We start from the raw sequence: 18586 nt of genomic DNA on the forward strand, positions 1-18586 counted from the left end.
ACCGCAGTGATGCTTCGTCGCTGCAGTCATCTTAGTTTCAGCTTATAGAAAGTGTCAGCTCTACTGAGAGTCCAAAGACCCATGAAGAATGACTGCTTACTTGCAGCGCATTCCGGAATATATACTTTCGGACCTTCAACCCTTATGGTATGTTCTTACCGAAGATGTCGATTCGTATATAATTAGAAATGAGATAAAATATATAATATCAGTTCCATTTATATAGGGAACTCCACAGAAAATGGGACTGTTATGTCAGTAGCGGTAGTATAGTGAATTAAGGGGGCATAGTACTTTTTACACCATATTTTTGGCCTTAATTCAAATATTTTTTTCTTGATAATGCGAAAGGCGAATCGATTCGGGTTTTTTGCATTGTAAACATTGTATTTTATACTAATATTTACAATTTTGTTTACATATGGAAACCTCTTCCCCCCTCCCCTACGACTCCTTGAACATGATCATTCGAAAAAAACATGAATTGCGGTACCATGGATTGGCGCTCGAGGGCTTATCCGAAATGAAAAGTTCCAAAACGACATGAAAGTATATTAAATTATCTCGTGTCTGACCCATCCTTTTTTTGAAATTCGAACGCATAACAAAATGGCGGATATTCAAACATAAAATTAAGGTTTTTAGTCGAAAAAATTGACTTTAAACCATTATAAAAAATACACAAATTACAATATCCAAAAAAGGATGGGTCAAACACTAGATAATTTGATTGGCTTTGAAACAAAAGAAGAATCATGAGAATTGCTTGAGCCGTTCTTGAGATATTTATGGTACCGACTTTCAAAACCTGGTTTCGAGAAAAACGGCGCTGAAGTTTTTATTCACTGTGTAATCGCTCCAGACACGCGCATTACAAATAGCTGTAACTTTGTCAATTTTTGGAATTCATCCAAACGACTTCAAACACATATGCTAAAAATGTTAATCTTTTGATATAAACAATAAAAAAAATTTCGATTTTTTAGAATTAAAAAAGTACTATGCCCCCTTAAAATCATTCACCGAATGCTTAGCTAGCTTAGCTACTCATTTTCGAGTATTACTGGGTATGGCCACGTGGAGGCACGAGGTAGGGACTTGGGATGGCTAGAGCTATGTTTGACGCTTCTTCTCAGCTGCCTTCCCCACTTCATCATACCCAGATCTTTCGGCCCAAACCTTTATGATAATTTTGAAAAATCTCCATTTGCTCTAGTTTTTCTTGCAATATAATGTTGTTACCACTACCACTCGGTTGTCTAAGCACACTCGGTGACTTTGCTACCAAGTCGTTTTTACCCTTGCTTCATCCTTAGAAAGTATTCCGTTTGATATAATGATTAAAATGCCATGAATTCGAAAGTGCCCCACGTCTAAAAGATTCCAGCATTAATTTTATACCAAGATCCAATGATAAGACAACATTGTTGAAAAATAGTGTAAATAGCTGAGGCCCCATATTACTCCCTTGTGGTAAACTTAGTAGAACTGCAGGAATTGAGTTTCCCATGCACGGTAGAAGAACTTACGATCTCAACTATTCAGTAAACTTTATTTAACTCCATGTCTGATCTATTCGATCGAACACCGCTCTTAAATTGGAATAGATTGCATCAACTTGAGCCTACTGTTCCATGTGCGAAATGCATGTAAATTCAAGAAATATAATATTTAGTTCGAATCAGAAGGCATAATTGTTATACAGCTAGCGCGAGTATGGGTAAAAGGAATTCTTTTCAATTTTATTCTACTATTCTGGAATTTACAAAATATCCACTTGGCGAATCATCGTTCTTCCATTGAAAAAATATAGGGCTCTATTCATCCCATTATTAACCGTACAAAAAGCAGTACAAAAACGCAACATGTGGTTGTCAATAATCAATCAATAAGTTATGATTTCCTGGAATGTGGGTTTTTAGGATAGGAAAATTGCAATGGCATCATCATTGCCAGAATCCCGCAGAATCCAATAAGATTGGGCAAGTTTAAAAGAATTTTCCAACGGTTTCGAAAGTGAAATTTGTTTTTTTTTTCTTTTTTTGCTGAAAACGAAATTTACTCTTACTGAAGTCAGATGGTATTAGCTCGTATAATCAACTAAATACCAGTGTTATTATAACTGATGTTTTAAGAGGCGAACCAGCCGTAGGCTGAAAACCTCTCTAATATAGAATAAAAAAAACTGATGTTTTCACAAAGTTGTACTCACCTTGTTTATTAAAACGCTATGGTGATAAATTGAAATAATCCATTCTCTTTAAATAATATAATAAATTAATAATAATAAATTAATTTGATTATTGGTACCTATATGAGGACCAAAAAGAGAGGAAAGGGATTTCAATAATAGCACCAGTCGTGTTTCCTGTGAACGCATAAATTCCATCATTCCATTCACCACTTTTATATGACGTGTAGTTCCTTTTTTATATTGAAGTGAATTATGTTTTTAATAATTTATTTTCCGGCGCTGCGAAAGTGAGTATTTTTTCATATGAATCTTCTTTTTCTATTTTTTTTTTCTATATCATACTCACATAAATTTTTTTTGAAGGTGATAAACAAATGGACGTTCCTGGTGTGTGGTTTGAATGGATTAAATAACCTAAATACTGCTCGACCCAATTTAAAGTCAGTCCTAGTGGAGACGCGCAGTCGTTCAAGTAATTTAATTCAAATTTTACCTAGCTTCCTAAAACGTATTCCAATGAATTTACATAAACTGCCACACCTTTATCACTCGAGCAATATTGTTATTATCAGGTGCTAGACTTTCGTTCATTCGTTCGCAAACACCCACTTCCGCTTTTCAATGCCGGTACGGTTACTTTGTACCTTGCAGGGCGCGCTCGATAAGGAGTCACTCCTCCGCATTTCCTCCAATTTTCCCCCGTATGGGTGATGGCAAAGGTCGCAAGCCTCGCCTTTTCTGGAAGTAATGTTATTCACAGTCACGTTTGCGCTAGGAGGGCCATTCGATTCCGCTGGAAAATTGTTATTGCTCGTTGGCTATCAGTAGTTCCTACCCGTCGTCGTTGAAATCGTTGCGTGTTTGCTGAAAATTTACCAACGCTTGTCGTTGGCCTGTTGATTAATAATGATGGTTTCACGTCGGTTGCTTGTAATGAAAATGCATACGGGACATTGTATCAATCTCGTACAGTAAGAATTATGCTAAGTTTGACTGTTAACTTACAATTAACTACATCCTCTCCCGGCGAATCTCCGCGAACAGGAAATGAAACAGGAGTGATTTAAAAAGTAAAATTGATTTAAAAGACGAATCAACAGCTGTACTAACTTAGTGAGTTACGTATCCGATTGAGAGAAATTCTTGGAAGAAAAGAAAAAGAGAAGTTCATTAACTTACTTCCTGGTGAACGACACTTCCGAATCAATTATGTTAACGCTTCCTTTGGTGAGTTAATTGAAACTATGGAAACTTTGTTATGCATAACTATAATTAGGCAATTCTATATTCGATTATACATCCAATTAAACGTATGTTTGACATGTGTTACTAATAATGGCATTTTTTCTTCGTTTCTTTCTAGGTAAGTCGTTTGTTCCAAAATGTTGAGGTAAAATAGATTACGACTTCTCCGATTAGTTGTATGTATATGTATATGTAAATAAGTTACTGGAGCTAGTCGCTGCTGGTATTCAACTATTTTAACTTCTTATCTAGGCTACCATAAAACAGGGTATGGTTCAATTAGATGGTTTCTGGAAGATAAAATGACAGGTTTTTAAGTGCATTATTTAATTTTTTGTTCGCAATTGAGTTCAGTTCATGGTTCTTACCTTAGCGTGCCCGTGTTTAAAATACATAAGCCGCGAGATGAGAATTCGAATGAGAAGGAAGAGAAAAATAATAGAACTAAGGCTCATTATACATAGGCTACTTCAAAAGAAAAATGAGGCGACAGAATGGAGACGCTGCCGGGAGGAATGCTTGTCCGTATTATAACCACCTTATCCTTGTACATCCCGCGGGCAACTGGCCCAATTAATCTTTGTCATAAATTGCAAAGTTCGCGTTGTCCTCTCATCCAAAAATAATTTATGAAGCAAACTTGCTGTTTGCTTATGACGGTCCTTACATTGGTCTAGAAGAATTTAGAATACATCCTGTACGGATTGTTCTTTTTAATACCACTGTCGCAATTTTCAAAATTCTTCCACAACGTTTTTGTGAAGCGAACAGTATATTGATAATATTTTTAAATTAATAGTAAATTTAATCTAATATTGACGAGCAACGATGGGCAACGCAAGAATAATTTGAATATGTGTAATGTCTTGGAGCGCAAATAATGGCAAAGAACAAAAAGAAATAAATTTTTTATCATAAAAGATTTGATGAGTTTTAAGATAAAAACATTATATTGGGTTTGCGGTGCTGTTGGTCAAAAAGTTGTTGATAAAAAAATTGTATACCTAACACTAGATTATCATGCAACTCAAGTCTTCAAATTTAATCGCTTTTTAAAATAGGTAATTGAATTATATCTATCTAATTGGGATCCGGAAAAAAATATTGCAAAACTTTTTTGACCGGCAAATATTTAAGAAAAACTATCTGCCAGTCGGTAAACCCCACCATTCCCTCCATCTTCAGATACGAGTCGCTCGCACTAGAGCATCGCACATATGTAGAACAACATAGTCGGCTTTTCCTTTGGTAGAAGCAAAAACAAAAGTGGACTTTTTCGACCCACCATAACAAGTAAGTACCTGTCGTCGGTTAGTGGAAGCTACGACATGCGCGACACTTAGGCGCTCTCTTTCTCCCGCATAGGTACTCTCTGCTTGTGTTTTCTAACGCGCTGCTGTCGGTCGGTCGGTCGTACGTGTGCTATTGAACGATACGCGAATGTGACGACAGCAAACGCGGTGGTGGTGTTGTGTACAGAGTAAAGAAAGAAAGATATTTTAATATTGGCATTGCGGCGAAGGAGCTCCTACGGCCGGACTGTGCTGCCACTGGGGTAGTCCTAAAAATCTGAGCACTAAAAAGTACTTGAAATTAAATAAAAAAGAAAACTTTCCAATTCAATTCTACGACTTGCAGGCTTCTTCAGTGTCTGTTTTCGAACTATGAACTGATGAAGCCTGCAAGTCGTAGGCGAAATACGTATCTGTCAAGAATAAATATACATAGTAGAATTTAATTGGATTTTCGTATTCTGCTAAGACGCTTCAAAAACTTCAGTCACTAACAAGTAGATGTGCAATTCTATTGCCATAAAAACCAAAATTCGTTTTACTTTCAGTAAATTGTTTCATAAATTATCGAATTTTTAATATGCATTAATTTTGAAATTTTAACTCAATGTCTTCACATTCAACTATAAATCATCTGGAATAATAGTGTTATGCCAAATAAATTCTTTATTCTTCTGATTAAGTGCTGGTTCGCACTTTTACCCCACTAGCGGGGCAAAAGTACGAATACCGCGGGGAAAAAGTGCGAAGCTCGAATCCATGAAATTAGCACAGCAGTAGCCAACAAAACCATATTATCTTCAGTCTGCGCTGGTGTATTGCAGTCTCCGGCAGATTTTTGTTTCATCAGCGGAAAAACATTGTTTTCCTTCGGTCAACATCTGTGAAGCACACATTTTTGCCTCGTCCATGAATCGCACTTTTACCTCGTCCGTGAATCGCACTTTTACCCCGCTAGGCGCTTGACGGAGTTTGATTAAATTATAGAAAAGCGAAATATATTTTGTGAATTCTTTTCACCGTATTTTCAAAACAGATATGTGAGTGATGTAAAACGCTGCTACAAATTTTCAACAAGTAATATCCTCCTGTCTATATCGTATTTGCCGTCTAACGAAAAATTACATCAAAACCGCCCTAAAATAACATTTTCACATAACTCAGCAACTATGCTTCGTAAGCAACCAAAGTTTACGTTAGATTAGTCAATTTACCCGGAATCTGCACCGATAAATCATTGAATTGCACTTTTACCCCCATCGCACTTTACCCCTCCTTACTCTACAAGCTGATTGTTCAATCTTCTTGCTAGAAATCTCCATAAAGAACGAGAAGCAAAGCCTTTCCTTATTGGAACCTACCCCTTCTTGTAGTGATCAACTTCGGACCGGGTGAAATCCGGAAGCTCCAGCCCGGAGTGCGATCGAAACGAAATTTGAGAGTCCGGTTTTTTATGGGACCAAAACGGGAACGAAGCGTTCTTTTGAAATTTCGTAAAAATCGGAACACTTGACACTTTTGAAACTTATTTTTGATACAATTGAAGGAAGGGTAGTAGAAAAACTTCGAATCAAAGAGCCGAAAATTAGATAAGGGAGGATCATTGAAGCAACGCGTAAGAAGTTGTGTGTCGCAACTTTTATCCAAATTGGGGACCCGCGGATCAAACCAAACTATAATCGAAGCTAGTTATTACCGGATTTGAACCCACTTCTCCTCCCCAGGCCCTTGTAGATCGCAGGTATTGACCTTTGAACCACATCAAACTGGATAAAGGAACTGGAGTCTCCTCCACCACCTTTCGTCGTCCCGGTTAGTAAACTGGTTAAATTAAACTTCTCGGTTGGTGGTTTGACGATAGTCGAGAAAGAGGCACAATTTGGCTATAGACGGAGGAAGAGGAACAATTTGTGTCTAAAAAATAACTCAACTCGCCAGTATTGGTGGAGTTCGAAATACGTCGCATGGTTAATAAGGGGTTATGGAGTATTCTTTTATCCAGCCTGCCTTGGTTTAAAGGTAAACCAATATATGAGATCCCCAAGGGCCTGAGAGGGTCCTAATTTTGGTGTAGTACAATCGGATGGCGGAAAGTGGCGTAGGCGTATGTACCACGAGTTGCAAGCACTACTTAGAGAGATTCTCATTCGGTCACCTGGCGAAAGTTTGAAGACTACGGTGCGCCGGACGCGTCGTAAGGATGCAGGACGACTGTTTAGTCTTCAAGAACCCCACCAGCATCATAAGTAGAGGGGCCCAATGTGCTAGATGGTTAGACCATGTTTAAGCCGATTTGTGTGTCGAGACGCTCATCGAATTGACGACGAGTAGCCCAAAACCGAGTACAGTGAAGAGGAATTCTTGATACGATAAGAGCCTCCCGGCTCTGAATGAATTTTTGTAGGTGATTGTCCAAGAGAATCGAGTGATTTATTCGCTCGAACCTGTCTCAGGAACAATAAAAAATACTTTATTAAAAGTAATTGTGTGGAGATGAACAATGTTGGGTGAGCGCAACAAAACTTGATATTTAACTACGGAATATCAGACAGCATAGTGGTGTAATTGGTTAACGAACAGGCTTAACCGGAAATTGAGAGCTGCGATTTCGTCTCTCACCTTCGTTAGTCAATATTTTCAATACATTTTTAGCCTAACGTCAAGATTGTTCAGTTCGTGCAATTTTTCATTTTTCACATGACTTCTTCTTCTTCCTCAGCCTAGAGCCGGGGTGGCTCGTGCTGTTTTAAGCACTCGTCTCTATTCAACTCGGTCTTGGGCCACTCGTCGCCAATTTCCTAGTCGTCTCAGAAATTGCAAATAGCTTTCAACGTGGTCGATCCATCGTGCACGTTGGGCCCCCGTGTTCCTGGTGCCGGCGGGGTTGTTGAAGAGGACTATTTTCGTCGCACTGTCTGTCGGCATGCTTACGACGTGTCCGGCCCACCGTAGCCTGCTAACTTTCGCTAGATGTACGATCTCAAAGCAGTGCCTGTAGCTCGTGATTCATACGCCTAAGCCACTCTCCGCTTTCAGTTTGTACTCCGCCAAATATCGTCCGCAGCACTTTCCACTCAAACACGGCAAGGGCGCGTATGTCCTCCGTAAGCAGCGTCACGGCTTCAAGTCCATAAAGATCTACCAGTCTAATAATCGTTTCGATGCCGCTCGTCGGATCACCCCCTCAAGAGCGATGTTGAACAGCATGCAGGATAAACCGTCACCTTGTCTCAATCCTCGCCGCGTCTCGAAGGGACTCGAGTGTCCCAGAGATGCATACGAAACACATCACTCGATCCAACGTAGCTCGTAAAAAGCTAACAAGCGAAAAAAATATCTAGATTTTTTTTTTTGATAAAAAGTTTACCAGGGGAAACAGCAAGACTTTCTGCACCTTTCTGCTCTTCTAAATTAACTTTCAGTTTGTAAATTGCTGCTCTTGGTAAATTTAATACGTACAACCGTGCGCTATGATTAAAGCAAATCAAGGTCTCAGTACTGCATACCGTTCTCTTGGACTTAATCTTCTACTTTCATCCGACTTCTACTTTCGATTGGATTTTAGCAGTCTCTTCTTGCTGGATTCGAGCATACGACGACAGACTCAGGCCAGTACTTCGAGTACAGAACAGAAGTGGAAATTGAAATTCAAACACGTACATGCTGCCTGCTACAGATACTAGATTCTACAAATACCACGTGTGTTTTGTCCACGAAAACACGGAGACACACGAATCATACTGAAGCATATAGCAGCTACAAGCAGCGTGCGCTCTGGTTATATTGCTGTTATTCCTCTCTATGCGAAAACCTTCCAAAAAAGACAAAATCGAAAGAGACTTTGATACCAGTTTAGATTATCGCATTGTTCGAACTTCCACTTATGTCCGAGGCCAACCGTAAGGCATCATTGTATTGTCACTCGGGCTGGCAACTACCTGGGAAAACCTGGAAAACCTAGAATTGTCAGGGAATTTGAAATTACCTGGAAAAACCTGGAATAATCAAGGAAATTTGAACAAAATCAGAGAAAAGAAAAAGCACCACTGCGAGTTCTAGAGTTAGCCGCAATGAACGCTAAAGAGCTAGGTGCTGGTGCGAGTGCGAGCAACGCTCTCCGCCTAACTAACTTTGCTTATAAATTTTTCACTCTCTGCTTAGGCATGAGCTTGCGAATAAACTTGCGCAAGAAAAATAACGAATAAGGAACTCATGCTCGGAGTGTAATTTACCGGTCGGCAGAATAGGAGAAGGCGATTGGAGAACTCGCCTAGGGAAATAGAGTAGGTGAGGAAATTTCTGCGTTTCCGTAGGGTGGGTTAAGACCCGCTGTATGGAGAAAATATACGAGAATTGTTCTTGATAAGTCTAGCAGGATGCTTAGCAGACGGAGAAAATGCATTTTCCATATTCGGGACGATTCCCCAAATTTATAGTATTAGTAGCGTAGCACCGGGCTACAATGCAGTTGTCTTATAATTTTTCACTGCGTTTGAGGCAACCATTTTTAATGTTGTTTGCTTGTCTGTTGAAGAGATTCTACACCTTTTAGTGCATTCGTGTCTGAACAGTTTTTAGTAATTCTAATGAAATTTGGAAAAGGAAATCTGTTTTAAAATAGCGCATTAAAATCTAAATACGTCTAGATAAACTTAAACAGTAAATAAACCAACCAGTGATGAAAAGTGGAGAAAGTGGCGCAATACGTGTGTACGGGTGCAGTTTATATTGTGTCTGGCTGTGTGTTTTATGGCGGGAAATCTTCCATAAAACATCACCTACATACTTTGTAATAAACGCACTAATACCCTAGAATCCTTGAAAAGCATAGGAAAAAGAAATCACAACGTGTGTATGTGGAACATAACCAGCTTATAGTACCACCCTCGCGGCAGGAGATATACTCCAACCAAGCAGCAGCGGCATAGCGTGATTCAAACTGTTACATTCGCTCTACATAGAAGCAACAGCCCAAAGTCTGAGACATATATCACCATTCCTTTTCTCGAGTGCAACACTTTTCAGTCGACTGGCGCGTTTCTTGGCGGTAGCAAGCGTGTTGAGGCGTGCTCTCCGGAACTCCAGGATATCATCGTTAGTGCTTTTTTGCCAAGTTTTATTCTCACGATTTAAAATTTTATCTATTCATAAGCTGTTCTAACGAGATTGTTACTCGCGGCAAGGTTTTTGTTTTGCCGTGCTTAAAAATTTATTACAATAGTCAACGGAAATAAGAGAATTAATGAAAACCAATATTTGTTTTTCCGTTTTTCCGCCGCAGCAACCCAAAGTTGCGGGTAATTTAAATAGTAAATTACCGCCTAAATTGGTGTGCCGTCGATAAGAAGAAGGTGTAGCTTTGTTGAGTGAAGAATAGAAGAAACGCACGTTGTGGGTGCTGTGCTTCCACTAACTTAATTAGTTGTCCGTCCGTCCGACTCGATCGAAAAGTAACGAACGTGAAATAATTTCGCTCGATTGCAGGTGACCTTTGGTGGAAAAATATTAAGTAGTGTTTTTTTCAAGAGGAATGGATAGTTTTCGGCTTCCAACATCGAGGATAACCCAATAGTTTTTTGATTAATTTGAGTGTTAACGATTAATAACTTTCAAATTGAGGATTCCTTACTCAGGGTGGAAATATAGAATATTATTCTTTCAGTTGAAGGCGCGTAGATCAAACGTAATATTTAAAGAATAGAAAATAATGAAGGTTATAACACATTTTAATTGATTGCTTCATACCCATACAAATTTAACAAAACATGTTTTATCACATGCCATTACATAATGGTACATAATAAAATAATAAAATTTTACTGCTTATGTTATCAGCGTTAGACACGTATTTTTTCTTTCGTCTCGTTAAGCAACACACTAAAATCGACTCGACTTAACCGAAAAGCGCCTATTCTGAGTTTGATTTTGGTACAATAAACACTATCGTTTTCTAAGTAGTTTTTCGATCCAAAGAAAGGAATCCTCTTTGACCGGCGGCGAACGACTCACCTTCGTCCGTTTCAGATCGCATTTGGATACTATAAATAGATCCGTTCTGTCGGATTCGTCAAAATTACCCACAAGTGAATAGTGCAAAACAACAGTCGTAGCCGAGAAGGAGAGCGAAACCGAAAAAGAAACATCATTTCGTGATGGTTTTCCATGAAAGTGTGTAGCCAAAATACGGCGAAAAGTCACTGTGAAGAAAAACCAACAGCTGCTTGCTAGGCGTGAAAAGCAAATTTCCGTTTGTTAGCAGGATAGTACGCACGCTGCATTTCTCTCGCCTGTGTCAAAGCGGTAAAGTTGAAGGCAGAACTGTGTGAAAATAGTGACCGTTTATTGCCCCGCGAGTGTGAGTTTGCAGTTTTATTCGGAGACGTCACTGCACGAGAACAGCTGTGTCAGCAGTCCGACCGCCCGTCCCCCGCTCGAAGGAGCCAATAGACTGAGTGGAATTTTCGCGGGCGAATAAGAAATCCAGTCCAGTAGTGTCCCTCACGTTTGCAGAAAAATAACGTTTGGGCCGAAATGAGTGAGCAGGTTAGATTGATGCCTAGATAAATACATAAGCATATTTTCAATGGTGATTTATTTATTTTTGAATGAGACTAAATTACTGTGTCTGATTGGAGACACTCGACTGTGTGTGCCCCTTGCTGACGGGTGTTATCCATATCGTTGAGTTTAATAATTCGTCGCGGTTGATATCAATTGATGTGCCTACAATCGCTATAATGTCAATGTATTTTGCTCGAACACTCTGGCACCGTTAATGGAGAAGTACGGTGTTTTGAGATGTTGTTTTTATTACAACCATTGAGTAGTTTTCCGTGTAAGGGTAATGTGGATCAGTAACATCATGTAAAGCTTCATGTTCCTGAAAAACTAAGTTATAAAAAAGACTGCATTGTTCACAGATAACCGAGTGACTCCATTATTAGTAAAAACAGTTCATATTCGTATAACTTTGAAACGAAAATTCAATCTGATTATTGCATCACTCTTCTACGTTTGTGGATTTTGCTTCAGGGTCAGGAAAGTAAATTTGGCTGTGTCAGCAACATATTTACATCAGATTAAAACTTTATTTGAACAGTAAAGCAGACATTTTGTCGTATCCAATTCATTCGATCGCAAAACCTTGCGATCAGCAAAAAACCTGTCGGTCTAACAGACGGTCCACTTTAACTTGACAACTGGTTGCGTCGTGCGCTGCGGCTATTCGGCCATTCGACGACTATGAATTCGACAAGCCAAGACGACATATCAATTGCGATCTTATTCGTTCGTCGGTTTACGCACCGACACAGCAGATCATATTATTGGCTGCTTCCCGTCATCGCCGGAGCCGGTCGTCACGTTTCGACATGCACAATAGCTACCTATCTTTCCAAAAACATGCTTCAGCGGCTAAAAATGGTTATCGGACGGCAAGGGCAGCAACACCGCAATGAATAGGCCATAGAGAGATACCGAATATAGCCATGGCAGGTGTGTGTTTTTGGGCACCAGGTCCCCAATTCACTTAGATGTGGGCGTGTAACGAACATAATTTGCAGCTATCAGCGTAACAAAGTATCTGCTTATAATCTAATACAAACCTGCTCGTAAAGTTTGGTTTTCTACTGGGATTATTGCTACATTATATACAGCAGCATAGGTCGTACCAGACCCGGATTACTCGTAGACATGGGCACGTACGGCTGATATAGTGCAAATTTTGAGGAAAAGCATAAAACTTATGAATAAAAATGTTTATCTTCAAATATTTATATAGGTGATGGTAGTTTGGTATGACAATAGGCGCTTGCCTCTTTGTGAATTTATTTTTCTTATAGTTGGAGCAAGCCTCAAGCATTGGAAGCATTTTCCTATGGTTCCTGGTAAAAGAAAAGGAAAAGAGTTTTAAATTTTAACAGAGGAATAAAACAACTCTGGCAATTTGTTTTAAACTTGCATTTCAAAATGAATTTCTAAATACTAAATTGCTTCCTGTCATTCATTCCTAGCGACACAAGTGGTACGACACAAGGAGGACTTTTTTTGTTCAAGATCACAACCAAACAGAAATACCAAATTCCCTGTCACCTCTCGTAGAACGAAATGCGAGTATCTTCTATATATAGGTATATAATTCTCCACGTGTTTGCCCAAAAAATAAGAAAAAAGTTTAACAGCAACAGCGGAAAAACTTTACACCGAAAAATAAACGGATTATGTCATATAAGGAAAGACAAAGCAGACAGTTGGTGGATTGAAATTTTTTTGCTGGTTATGTAAAAGGTGTCAGCTGGTGGTTTGTTTTTTTTTGCGATCCATGTTCGTTCGCCTTTATCACAGATATGCGTGACGCTATCAGCATTGTCGTTTTCAAGAATGAAAAAGAAAACGTAAAAAAAAAGTTTCCTCTACACAGCTACTGAACATGTGATATCTATGTTATTTAGTTCACTGGTGTATGCACGTAAAATCTTTTTCAACGATTTTTTATCAGTAGTTCGAACAGGTTACCCAAACATCGCCTACGTCATTCGTAATCGTATATCAATCCATATGAATCACAGACGCAAGTCTTCATTATATTTACAGCGGCTGTCAGTACGAAAGCTGCTACTCTCAGTTGTATTATGCATTTAACCCCAGACAAAATGTTCTCATAATTCTAGCTGTAGAAGGAGAATGAATTCTTTTTAGGATTCGTTGTTTGTTAAAAACGACGAGTCGCTTCCTTCTGTGAGAATATCCTTGGAATAAAATAAATCAGGATTCATCCCGGCAAGACCCCGCAAATATCATGCACATAATCACCATGGGATAAACTTGATTACTTGGTCACACTCCACTGAAACCATTGTATTGGCAATGAATTTCACAGTTTGTTTCCGTTGAATAACATCTTGCATAAAATACATGCATTAAAAGTTCTGACATTGGGACATTACCGTGTTTTTCAGCAGCCGACCGCCATAAGACAAGCTCATGTTTCCAGATATTTTCTACAGGAATCTATTCTGTCGATAGTGAATGTTATCACTCTCTGTTATTGCTTTTGTTAAATGTGATTCCGTAAAAAATACGTACGCCATAACTTTGAGTATCTGGCATCATAAGACAAACTATCATATTCCTCTATCGGAAATTTACCAAAAGTGAACGTTCACTTAGCTAGTAATGAGCTACTAGCATTTTAGCACCGTAACTACAAAAGATACAGTAAAACTTTATTGAGCAATTGTAGATAATAACTAGTTCTACAAATGTCTCATACATATATAACTTTGTCAAATTTTGCTCGGCTGAGACGATACTGTAAATGAATCAAAATTGAATGGCTAATTTTGAGGACTACTCCTTACAAAGTATTGGGATTGGCAGATGGTTCATCTAGTTCCAACGATATTTTTCAGCGATTCGAACACTGGTGCTGGGATGAATGGCCCTGGAACGAAAATATCAGTTCCAATGAAATTATAGTCAATTTTGCAATAATTAAATGTCTGGTTATTTGCTTGAGAATAAGATATAAACATGCAAATATTTGCATTTTCTCTGATAATCAAGCAACATTTAAAGTGCTAATTGCAACGATGCAATGTACATAGCCTGCGATTGCATTCTTTCGTAGCGGCATTTAGATCAAACAAAGTTAGTCAATCTGCACTGGGTTCGAGAGTGCTAAAGCTCGCTCACAACTGCTACGGAACCTTTTTGCGGAATGTCAAATCGCACAATAAAGAGGAACTAAAGCACTGGCAAGAACAGAAGGTGACTGTCAATTAGATGGATTTTTACCCAATTTTAAATTGTTTAAATAAGGCAGGTGAATCCTTTCGAAACTTAGCTCCTAATGCTTTTAGTGTGTTCATTGATTATACGGTAGTATAAACACTTGATGAAGTGTTACTAAATTGATAAACTTGTCTTACTTATATGTTTATATAGAAATTTTTTCCTCACTCCTCGGCAGTTCGTTAAAGTTGATCATTTAAACGAATCGAAAAATACAGTACCGTGGATTACCACTCGTAAGTTTAATCGCAATGGTTTTAAAGTGTGATGAATAATATTGAATAATCTCCCGTTTGGGTTTGGTCCATTCGTTTTTAAAAACGCTAAAGCAATACAAAGTAGTGAACATTCAGACAAAAAAAATCAATTTGTATAAAATTATGTTTAACCTTCTTAGTCTAAAGAGTGCTATATGTCTACATATTTGCGTTGGTAAGAGGAAACGTTTATCAACTTAGGGACTATATCATTCAGGAAGTAGGGTACGGGTGGGTATTACCAGCCCATTAAACGGTAGCCTGAATAATATTCAGGAATTACGTTGAAACTTTATTTATTCGAGACAAGATTTTTATACCAGTTGATAGAATATTATTTACTGAATATCGGCATGTATTTTGGTTTTAATGAAACGGTACTGAACTTGAGTTATAGTCGCGAGAAATGATGAAGTCGCTGCGGCTAAATTGAGCCCATTTTCTATAGTGGTGTCTGTGTTTTTTAAATCCGACCGGCCGAAATATGATGCACACAGATTTGATGCTTTTCAAAAACAGATCAAAAGAGGACCGATGGATGACGTGTCGCTATTGCCTACATTCCGGGCTCATTGAAGATAATTAGTTTTGCAGTGACAACAGCTTGCTGCTGGTGCTAGTGTATCATTGAATCGTTCGTATACATTAGCCCCAGAAGCAAGTGGTTATCACTCAAACACTAGCTATGTCAACACGATAGAAGCTTTTCAGACGTTTCAGGCCTCACATATCGGTAGTAGTGTAAATAACGCACCATATGCTGGAATTAAAAACAAAATGCTGCTAATGGGTAGCGAATGAAAATGGAATTATATTTTCATATCAGAGGCGAATTTTTGTGTTCTTCCGTGATATAAAGAAGTAGAATTGTTCTGTGACAGCATATTCACAGCTATTTAGTTTCTAGAATAAGTAAACGTGATCATAATTGTGTGTTTTCCAAACCATCATCAAGAGCGGATACGCGTAAGCTGCTGCTGCTGGTTTTTTCAGCCTGGTTACGTGCTAGTGGAAAAACAGTGGTTTTGATGTTTATTGAATAAAATTTAGCAAATTACTTACATTTTTATGAAAATAGTTATAACAGATTAAAGCCTATGAGTGCTACATTCGTTTCAGTATTGTTATATAGCGGCAAAGTTTTTATTTGGGAAAGTGTAGCCAAAAAAGGTAATGTATGCCGAAATTAGTAGCGTGAAGGGAATACCCTCCCGTACCCTACTTATTGTTTCCGTTGTCTGATTTTTATTTTCAAGCCCTAAAAATAAAAGAGTGCTTTATTTTTTTCATAAAAATTACACACGAAACGACAAGCAATTTGTTTTATTCATGCGGCCCCAACAGTTCTTTGACTGAAAATGTTTCACAAATTCTAATAAAAAATAGATAAGAAAAAAATAGAAAATAGAAAAAAATAGATTTCATAAAAAATACTGAAATATAACAAAAAACCTACGCTGAAAAAAAGCATTTCGAAAACTAAAAATCGATTTGCCAAAATTGATCATCTCAGAAATTGATGAATTTTTTTTCAAAACAAATAATTATGTGGCCTACAACTGCCCATAAATTACAAACGGGCCAATGCACCATTTTATCCAAAATTGAAATGATAATATGCACCCATTTTTTCATTGCCACGACAGCCTAGATGGTAGTATTCGCAGCTCCCATTATCGACGGTATGTAGTAGCTGCTACTACCTTCTAGTTTCAAGGGCTTGAACCTGATTCTTCGCTGGCAACTTCTTTGGGGTGCACGGATTAGTTGTTCCGTCGTGTACTTTGTCCTCACTTGTGCCTCCGTACTGTTTTAAATCGTTTAAAACCATTTCGAAGACTCACTAGCATAAAATAATTGTAACGTCGAAAGTGTAATAATTGTACTATGTTGAAAATGTTTCCCGAAGGGAATTTGACCACATGTATCGCTGTTTCAATTCAATGGCATGGCTCCAGCATGTACCTATAACTGGTGACATGCACATTAAATAGGTTGCCATTATCGAGTAAAACCTCTTTACTTCTTCTTCTTCTTCAGCAGCATAGAGGGGCTCGTGCTGTTTCAAGCAGTGTTACCAGGTCGATTACCTATTTTCCCGCTGCCCAGAGTTTGATTTCCCGCTGAAATCCCGCTGTCTAGAGTCTATTTCCCGCTAGAAATCCCGCTGAATCAAAAGTCATTATTCTTTCGTTTTTGGTGCAGATTAAAAAATAAAAAATATTCGTTTCAGTGTAGGCTTGTATTTGAAATTAAGATGATCTGCTGAAATTGAGCCGTTGCGATTAAATGAACATTATGCAAATTTGCTGCATTCATTTTGACGAGGTTTTTGGCTTCAGGAAACAGAAAAAGAAATATCTTGTTATCCCTCATATAATGAAATACGAAATTTCGCAAGAATTATAAGATTAAGGAGTCTAAGAACACATGCGAAAATTTTGAAAAAAGCTTTGAGTACAAATTCTTTTTCTGTGTCTAGCTACGACAAAAATCATGCAAAATTTCAGCAACGCTGGCAAATGGTTATGGGTTTTGGTGACAAAAGAAGATATGTTTCAATCTTTATAAGTACCCAAAAATCAAAAATATCTGTAAAGCGCATCGGCTCTTTGTTCTCGCTGATGTTTTGTTTTAGGAAAAATGTTCTCAGCTTGGCATACACTTTTCGCTTCGATTTTGCTCTTCTGATTACTGCGCCTCAGCCAAGTAGAATTTGAAAAAGTGGTGTATAGGGCATTTGTAGAGCTATTAATTATCTACAATATTGCCGAAGAAAGTAAAGTTTTATCTTTAATATTTACGACGCTGTAGGACTGTAATTCCGTTGGTGGCAAAAAGAGCACACTTTTTGCTACCAAGAGGGCAGCCTTATAGCGCCATAAATACAAAAGGCATAGTAATAGGCATAGCACTTCAACAGTATTGTAGATAATAACTAATGCTTCAAAAGCCCCATACATCACTTGTTCAAATTTTGCTTGGCTGAGATGCAGTAATCAAAAGAGCAAAATCGAAGGGATAAAGTGTATGGCAAGCCTGATGTACCGATTTATTTTGGATCTGTTATCACACAAATGCTGCGGTATATAGGAAACTATGATGTATATAGATACATAAGTGTTCTTTTGTTTCCAATTCATGAATCAGTTGGATTTTGCCATTGACAACGTATTAGTTTGTGGAAAAATTAGGAATACACAAAACGGATTGGTTTGGTGGTCTACTTTTTCAGAAAGTTCTAATGAGTATTTGTCAGAACTCATCCCATTCTAGGTAAAAACCACGGAGTTTTCTAATCAACAGAATATACTGAACCATCTGCCAATGCATGAGCAGATATTAGAATGTCACTAAACGAAGTGTTTTGCTGACAACCTTTCTTTCAGCATTCTTCTTGCCTACCAAATATTGCTAACTCGAGATCCCGCTAAAATCCCGCTGAGTTATTTAAGAAAACCGCTAGATTCCCGCTAGCCGCTGTTTGGTTGAAAAGTCCCGCTGTCCGACTTGAAATCCCGCTAAATCTAGCGGGAAAACCGCTGATCTGGCATCGCTGGTTTCAAGCACTCGTCTCCATTCAACTCGGTCTTGGGCCACTCGTCGCCAATTTCCTAGTCGTCTCAGAAGTCGCAAATCGCTTTCGACCTGGTCGAGCCATCGTGCACGTTGGGCCCCCCTGTTCCTGGTGCCGGTGGGGTTGTTGAAGAGGACCGTTTTCGTCGCACTGTCGTCCGGCATCCTTACGACGTGTCCGGCCCACCGTAGCCTGCTAACTTGTACGATGGGAGTCTCCCCAAGCAGTG

The 18586-nt window shown here is 38.5% G+C and overlaps 1 protein-coding gene across 3 annotated transcripts in view; it reads left to right on the top strand.

Moving 5' to 3' along the window:
• The window catches only part of LOC128734130 (cAMP-dependent protein kinase type I regulatory subunit), a 71349-nt gene that overhangs the window by 33328 nt on the left and 19435 nt on the right, over window positions 1-18586 (top strand). The window contains exons 1-2 of one of the 3 annotated variants that reach the window (XM_053828160.1): window positions 9757-9825; window positions 10756-11274. The exons of 1 other annotated variant lie outside the window; for it this stretch is intronic. In XM_053828160.1, coding sequence (XP_053684135.1) covers window positions 11263-11274 — 12 coding nt within the window. In that variant the 5' untranslated portion in view covers window positions 9757-9825; window positions 10756-11262. Of the gene's footprint in view, window positions 1-9756; window positions 9826-10200; window positions 10216-10755; window positions 11275-18586 lie in introns of those variants that run through there. One more of the 3 variants, XM_053828161.1, reaches the window with a different exon arrangement.

Source organism: Sabethes cyaneus, chromosome 2 (genome assembly GCF_943734655.1).
Source record: "Sabethes cyaneus chromosome 2, idSabCyanKW18_F2, whole genome shotgun sequence".
Taxonomy (NCBI): Eukaryota; Metazoa; Arthropoda; class Insecta; order Diptera; family Culicidae; genus Sabethes; species Sabethes cyaneus.